This window comes from Amblyraja radiata, chromosome 1 (assembly GCF_010909765.2).
Source record: "Amblyraja radiata isolate CabotCenter1 chromosome 1, sAmbRad1.1.pri, whole genome shotgun sequence".
NCBI classification, from domain to species: domain Eukaryota; kingdom Metazoa; phylum Chordata; class Chondrichthyes; order Rajiformes; family Rajidae; genus Amblyraja; species Amblyraja radiata.
The window spans coordinates 47409596-47418444 of NC_045956.1; the positions used below are offsets into that span (position 1 = coordinate 47409596).

The 8849-nt window shown below is 40.3% G+C and overlaps 1 protein-coding gene across 1 annotated transcript in view; it reads left to right on the forward strand.

Annotated features, from left to right (window-relative positions):
* Positions 1 to 8622, forward strand: part of LOC116973319 — a 31673-nt gene extending 23051 nt beyond the window's left edge. The window contains exons 4-6 of the mRNA XM_033021280.1: positions 1875 to 1954; positions 4398 to 4515; positions 7960 to 8622. Coding sequence (XP_032877171.1) covers positions 1875 to 1954; positions 4398 to 4515; positions 7960 to 8055 — 294 coding nt within the window. The 3' untranslated portion in view covers positions 8056 to 8622. The remainder of the gene's footprint in view (positions 1 to 1874; positions 1955 to 4397; positions 4516 to 7959) is intronic.
* Positions 8623 to 8849: the final 227 nt, after the last annotated feature.

Below are 8849 nucleotides of genomic sequence, written 5' to 3' on the forward strand. Positions count from 1 at the left end.
CCTTTCATTACATAGGGTCCCAGAACAATCCAGAGAGCCCCTGTGAAATTAGTGCAACTAACCCAATATGAACATTTGGGATTGGATTCAACTGGGTTTAGTTGGGCTGGACTTTCACCTGAACTTAGATCCAGCACTCAAACTGATTTTGCTAATGTTTGCCCATAAATTCTGGCAATACTTCAATGAGGTTGATATCTCACTAGACCCAATTGGGCAGCTCCGGATAGGGGAATGAGATGTGTAAATCATATTGTAGACCTTTGCAAAGCCTAATGTTACAGGTGACATGACAGTCAATGGCAGAGCACTTAGTGGTGCAGCCTCATAGATTCAGGGAACCACGGTCAATCCTAATCGTTGGTGCTGTGTAGAGTTTGCACATTCTCTCCATTACCCCACATGAGGTTGCTTTGGTTTCCTCCAACATAACAAAGACATAAAGGTTTATTATCCACTGTACATTAGCAATTCATGTAGATTAATAGTATAAAGAATCAAAGAGAAATTGATGGACATGTATAATGGAGAATAAGCTAGAAATTACAGGAAAATAAGGAAAAGGGGATGGAATTAACGGGATTGCTCCATGGGAGTTGGCATAACTTCAAAGGGCTGAGGTGCCTCTGATACAAATATGGTAGGATAAGATCAGTGTTTGGTGTTAACTGGAATCAAAATTTCAGGAAAAGGAGGTAATAGCAAGGCTATTTACATTCACTGGGAGAACTTTGAATTACAACCATTAATTCCACAATCACAATCACAAGTATGTTTTCCAACATACGAGGAATTTCATTTCCCATGACAGACATTCCTGATCTTTCATCACATTATGTAGTGTAAATGCAAATGTAGTGGGGATTTGAGGCTGATGGGAGGGGAATCACTCAGGGACCAGACTCTACTTCAGCACCTTGTTACACAACCACTTCTTAACAGTAATTTCCAGCAAAGTAGTCAGTAGGGAGAAGGTCGTTGGGGTCTGGGTGAAAATTCTGGTTCTATGGGTGAGTTGTGGAGGTAAACTAGTAAACGTTATTTAATCATTTGAGATACAGCGTGGAAACACACTCCTCCGCTCACCGAGTCCACACATCTACTCCCTACACACTGAGGGCAATTTATCGAGCCCAATTGACCTACAAAACTGCACCACTTTGGAAAGTGGGAGGAGACCAGAGCACCCAGAGGAAACCCAGGAAGTCACGGGGAGAATGTGCAAACTTCACACAGACAGCACCCGAGGTCAGGATTGAACCCAGGTTCTGGTGTAGTGAAGGGCCTGTCCCACTTGGGCGACATTTTCGGCTTTGGGACTTTGGGAACAACAGGGGGTGGAGGGGAGAGGAGAGTTCAGTCTAGACTCACTGAATCCATCTCTGTGAAAAGTTATAAGACGGTGATTGGATCTGGAAGCAGACCAATATATCTATAAATAAAACTGAACGACTCAGACATCTTTTCATTTGCACAAATGATTTTATTGTATTCATTTTAATATATTTAATATATTATTGTTTAAAATCCATTAATTGAAGGAAGAATATTTTGCAACGCATCTGTGGTCCCTAACCCTAACCGGGCGTCATCCGCATGACAGCATACGTCAGCGTGTATGTCGTGCAACTTGACGTTTACGGGCGTCAGTCACTGACGCTCCGCAGTCGCCGAAAAAATCGCAAAATGGGTCAGGCCCTTGAGGCAGCAGCTCTACCAGCTGCACCACTGTGCCACCCAATTGTTCACATTTTCACTTATTATCTAGGATGATCCCAACCAATTTTAGAGTCAAAAACGAGAACACAATTCCTTCTGTTTTAGAAATCAATAACATTAAATTATTTTTTATCTTTACATTATGAATATAAAAGAAAATTGAAGATGAGATAGACGCTCTTATGGAAAAGCATTGTCAAACTAAAGCTAAAGAAGGAAGAGGAAAAGAACCAAGGTACCCAAATATTTTTCAATAATTTGTCAAAATTAAAAAGCTTTTTTCATGCTGAGATGTATATGTATCATTTTATAGGTGGAATTAATTAATCAAGTCTTATTGTAATACACATTATGCCATGATTTCAAACTAACTTAAATATCAGGTCTGCCACATATGGCTAAATTTTCAACTCACCTTAAGATCTACATTGGACAGCAGAATCCTCAATTGCAATGTGTATAACATTGGGTGTTGTTGGTTGAAAGCCCCATTTTTGCACTGCATGACATTATGCAGGACAGAACGCCACAGGAGATCCTTCGTCCCTGTGAATATCAAACTGTACAACTCCTCCCCCTTCTGTTGTGTGGTCGATGAAACTGACTCCCCCCCTACTCATCTGCATATTCCCCAAGCCTTTCCACTCATCACTTTAATTTCATGTTTAATGTGTTCTGTGTATTTTGCGTTTTTATGAATGTTGGCAGATCAATTTCCCTCCTGGGATAAATAAAGTTCTATTGTATCGTATCGTATCATATCATATGACAAATGAATATTAAATTCTATAGTGGTGCCTTTGCCATACCTATGGAGCTCCAATCACCAGTTTAAAGTTGTATTGAGATGTGCCTGCCATGGACATCCTACTATAACTGCGTTGTATTATGGTGTTCAGAATCCCAAAAATTCATTCATTTATATGTGTGGGGTTTGGAGGTTCCAGATTGAATGTGTGGTCATAGGATGCCACATATTGTGAGAAACATCTAGTCAGCATTCCTGTGCTCAGTGCACCACAAGCGGTGTGCAGGGAAAATCCTTTTTTCCTCCTTGCCTGAAACTGAAATCCACCATGTCTTTTCGATGCATGACCTGTGGAAAGAGATCAAAAGGCTGTTATAATGAACAAGGAGTGGTGGGCGTGCAAGACTGTGTGAACCGACAGAAAACAACCAACTGAGAACCGACGTTAATTGGCAACAGGAGGTGTGAGAATGTGAAGATTGCATGTGAGGAGTAAAAGGTCTCTCTGTCGGGGTTAAGGACCAGTCTGTTCGGGGAAGGCCTGGGGAAGGAAGTGTTGCAAACAGGAGATAATAATTACCCCAAATGGAAGGGAGGGAAAACTTTTTTTATTGGCATCTATTGCCCTGCCAGGGCACCACCTCTGAAGTGTGGTCACAGCTGTTAAGAAGTAAAATATATCAACTAATTTGTATAGAACAAGATCTCCAATATTCCTATGCTCCTTTCAAGATTCCGCACTTCTTTCATCCAAATGATACAGATTACCAATTAAAGGTTGACTAGAATTATCATAATCAGTTTCCTTTAGCTGCTGTCGTGATGTTTTCACTTCAAAAACAATATTTTAATTTTAAAACTATCTGTCACTTATGGTTTATTTAAGAAAAAAAAATCTCATCACCAGTGAAATAGGTTATTTACATTAAATAAAACCACTGGGCGGCATGGTGGTGCAGCGGTAGAGTTGCTGCCAGTGACCTGCGTTTGATCCTGACTATGGGAGCTGTCTGTAAAGAGTTTGTACGTTCTCCCCGTGAGAAGCGTGGGTTTTCCCCGGGTGCTCCAGTTTCATCCCACACTCCAAAGACGTACAGGTTTGCAGGTTAATTGGCTTGGTATAATTGAAAATTGTCCCTAGTGTGAGTAGGATTGTGTTAATCTGCAGGGATCACTGGTCGGCGTGGACCCGGTGGGCCAAAGGGTCTGTTTCCGCACTGTTACACTAAACTAAACTCAATAACAAGGTCAATAACTGAGAGGGGTGGTAGAGACAGATGCTCTCTCAATGTTTAACTATCTAAATTATTTCATAAATTACCAAGACATTGATGGCTATGGGCCAAGTGGTGGAAAGTGGGATTAGTTTTGATAGTGTTTGATGGCAAGTGAGGTCACAGTGAAAGGAGTGCAGTATAACTGTGTGACTCTTACTGACAATTTTATATTTATCCGCATTCAAAAGATGAACCATATATCGTTACTTCTCTCAATCTTTACCCTCCCTTCCCCCTAGCTCTCTGGCCCTTAACCTCGCCACATAATTAAACTTTATTCTGTCGCAACTCCTGTTCCCAATTAATTTTGTCTCTCAGCTGGTTGTCTTCTCTCAGTTCACAGCCACACACACTTGCCCCTATAAGCTCATTGTAGCACCTTTTGATCTCTTTCTGCAGATCACGCTGGCAGTTTTAACCTCATGCAGTTCTAAAGTTCCTGCAGGAACCTTTTATCCTTCTCTACCACCACCAGCCTCCTACCCACTCCATCCCCCATCCCTCCCCATCTCCATCCCCAACTATGCTCTGGTATTATTAGAGTTTCTGTTTAAAAAAAACTTCAGAGCCGGTTTGCATTAATGGCCCCGAACTATAGAGGGTGTGAAATGAGTGTTTGAAATCTGTTCATTCTTTTATCTTCTGATATCTAGCATTTCTAAAGTCAATGACCTACAAATGAAATTGCAGCACCGGCTTCAATGGCATCAGGAGCAAAGAAGAAATAAGCATACAAACACGCCAGTCTCACATGAGGATGAAAATGCTAAGGTACAGGAAATTAGTTTATTTTAAAAGACATTTTAAGAATCAAGTGTCAAGTGGTTATTCGCATTTGCAGGAGCATAATTAGCCTGTAAATACTGTACTCATAGATAAGAATAATAACCCCAAATTATTGCAAAAAGCCCAAAGGCCTGGTGAAACAAAGACATTACGTAGTTCATAATTTAGTTAATTTTTGTAGTGTTCAAGAGACTGATGGTTATTAGGAAGAAGCTGTTCTTGAACCTGGAGATCATATCTTTCAGACTTTGATACCTTCTTCCTGATGGTAGGAATGAAATGAGAGTTTGGCCAAGGTTTTATTACAATTTTGTATGGAAATTAGCCTAAAGATTGAACCATGGGGTTTTCCATCCTATCAAGCTCGCAGAATGGTGGTTAGCAAGTGAACACTTGCGAAAGATCAAAATAATAAATGCAGACTCTGGAAATATGAAATGAAAATTGAAAAGACTGGAAAACTCAGGCATCATATCTGTAGAGAAGGAATGGGTGACGTTTCATGCCGAGACCCTTCTTCAGACAGTATTTAGCATCTCAGGACTGAGACCCCTTCATCAGGACTAAGGAAAAGATTTGTATCTCTGGCTATAACAATGACAAAGAAAATAAATTAAGTATCCACTAGACTAAGTGGAACACGTTGGGTCCCAGCTTCACACGGGAGGGCTGGTCCCCCAACGCAATATTCCACCTCTCCACCAATTCCAATATACGCACACACTCACACACACACATAGACTAACACACACACACACACATACACTCATACACTCAAACTCACACACTCAAACTCACACACACCCTCCACCTCACACACACACACACACACTCACACACATACACTCACTCACACTCACTCACACACACACATACACACACACATACACGCCTACTCGCACATACACACACACTCACTCATTCACTCTCACACATACACTCACACATACACTCACACATACACTCACACACTCACACACACTCACACTCACACACACACACTCACACAGACTCACATACACACACATACACTCGCACACACACACACATACACTCACACACACACACAGACTCACACACACACCCACACACAGACTCACACACACACACACTCACACACACACACGCACTCACACACACACACGCACTCACACACACACACACACAGACTCTCACACACACACAGACTCACACATACACACACATAAACTCACACACACACACATACACTCTCTCACACACATACACCCACATACATACACACTCACACACACTCACACACACTGACTCACACACCATATATATGACAGCAAACTTTCTTGAATACTCACACGGCTGAGCGCAGCCTCTCCACTGTGGGGCTTCTGCAGTCAGCGGCACTTCCGCAATCAGCGTGACCTCTGCACTTACCGGAAATTACGCAATCAGCACGACATCTGCACTCACCGGAAATTACGCAATCAACGCGACTGTCCACTAAGCGGAAGTCATGAAATGAGCGGGACTTTTGGACTAAACACAGTCGGACCTAATAAAGCATTTATTCCTTCCAAACACAGTCGAACCTAATAAAGCATTTATTCCTTCCAAACACAGTCAGACCTAATAAAGCATTGCAGTTTCAAGCACAGGCAGGGCAGCAGGGCAAACAACTCAGGGCATTGTCATTAAGGGCTAACAAATCATTTATTGCAAGTACAGTGCAGACTCACAGTTCAGTTGATTCACAGCTTTGAATAACAGTCGTGGCCTCTCCCTCGCGATCTTGCAGAGTGACTGACTCACGTCCAGGTATCCAGGTTTTATAGTCCTGCCCCCCCCTCCCCCGGAAGGGGCGTTACTTTCATTGCGGTGATTGACAGGCGAGAGGACCAATCAGCTCATCTCAAGGTTTTTTAAACACTCATAACTTTTTTATTTTTCATCGATGGGAAAAATATTCAGGGCTGACTCAGCGGAGGAGGGCTTGTGAGTAAGATGGGCAAAAATCGCAGCCATACAAGGTAGCATTTTTTCTAAAATCAATATACAGCGCAGACAGAAAGTGGTCAAGCTGAGACTTTTAATTATATAGATGATTAAATCTGAACCAGCATTGGGTCCTCTGAGTACAAAGATACCGAACCTGTTTAAGAAGGGTCTCGACCTGAAACGTCACCCATTCCTTCTCTCCAGAGATGCTGCATATCCCGCTGAGTTACTCCAGCTTTTTGTGTCTATCTAAGGCCCTGACGTCTGGTTAGGGCTAAAGCTCCATTCTGTAAAACCTTCATAAGTAACCTGCAGAATAAGTTTCATGCATCAGTTTCCATTAATCTGGAGCAGATTGGAGGAGGCGTACAGCTCCTGGTCCCAAGCTTAACACTCTGCTATCTTGAGCCCTGTTTCCATTTCATTTCCAATTTCTAGTCTTCCACCAATTTTCGCTACACTCAAAACCCCGTTCATTCACCAAGCAGATGCAGTTTGTACTTCTTGCTCTGCACATTATCCCAATATCTCAGGCCCACAGGATATAGGATATTTAGTATAGAAGAGTTAATACCTTTAGCTACCTGTTGGATCTAAGAATATCAATTAGCAGATTTAAAGCATGCATCAGTTCATATTCTCTGCTGCGAAATCTCGTCTGAGCAGAGATGGTGCAAAAGAAGCAAAATATTGATCAGCTTTAGGAAGAATGAACTGTGTTTTTCATACCATCTGATTTCATCAGGAGTAGTATTTGTACAACTTATTATAAAAAATTATGGTCACTATACTGACAGACCTTTCAGAGAGATAGGAAGGTGAAAAAGTATTGGTCAGATAGAAACATACTGTATACAGCAAAATTAAAAACATTGCTTGAAGTGTATCATGCTGACAGAAAATATTTTGGAGAGAGTTCAGATGACATAGCAACATGATAGCATTTGTGTCAGTAAATATTACAAATTAATATTTCTTAATTTTATGCAAAAACAAAGATGCTGAAATAAATCTATGTTGTTGGATAGCGAGAATGGGAACTGCCATTTTCAAAAGCTTTCAAATAATGATGTGAACTGTATATTTTGCTTTTGGTTTGGAGTTTGTTTTTGAAATCTTAGGAATGCACATACTTGCATGTACTCAATGTTCTTAATTGTTGTCATTTGGAACAGTGAAGTAGCAAATTGTGGTAGAAATTTCTAGGACTTTATTCAGTGGTGCATCACTCTCAGCTCCAACATTGGTAATGTGGGGAAATTACCAACATTATTTGGAGAGTACCTACTCAGATGAATTTTGGAACTCACAGTCGATATGACCTTTGCCATATATAGTACAATGTATGTGAGAATAAGAAGGAGAATGAGGTTACATCTTTCATATGTTTGGTGTTATTAATATTAATAACACCAATTAAATGGCATTAATGGCATATTCATTTTTGCATTATTTTAGGATCAGAATACGAGGAAATCTTTGGCTGAGTTGAAACGGGAAAGTACAAAACCTGCGGAGTATCGATTCAGTGCTTTCATTGGAGAGTATTCTTAAATAGAAATAATTATTAAAATAATAATGATTAAAGAATTGTGCATAGATTGGGTTAAAAGCATAATAAGAAATTTGAATTTTGATTTGCTCTGCAGTTTGGAATTATTCTTATGAAGATCTAACATGGGAAACCATACTGTACATTGCAAAAATAGCGCTGTGAATAATCTTTGAGAGAACATTTCCCATTGGGGTTGCTCACTCACTAAATTTGCACAATTGGCAATAATGGAGCAAATTGATTTAACTCACCCACTTGTGCTGCCTTACAGTTGTTTTAAAAGAGCACCATAAATAATTTGGTTGCAATCTATTCTTTTGTTTTATTATCTTTATGTTGGTCGTCATCGTTTATAGATGGCAGTTTCATTGAACCCAGCATTGGAGGTAGGGTTCATTTGCACAACTCCAGCATCAAAGTGATATGAGTGCATGGCAAATAAAGATATCTGATCTCTCCCTGCCTCTAAGGGGACGATGAAACATACACCAATGAGCACTCAGGAAGGAGCTGGCAACAACAGAAAGTGAACTGGGAGATACAAACACCTTAGCCTCCGAAAATGTCGGATTAATTTTTCGCACGGTTCATGTATTGTATATAGTTATTACCTGAATAAAGTCTATTTTGAAATTGAAAAAATAAAATAAAATAAAACAAATAAATAAATAATGATAAGACCGAGTAAGTCATATACCATTGGTTAATTTTAATATACATACTGAACTTTTTTTTCTCTTCTCCCATTATGTACTATGTTTGCATATTCTGTTGTGCTGCAGCAAGTAAGAAT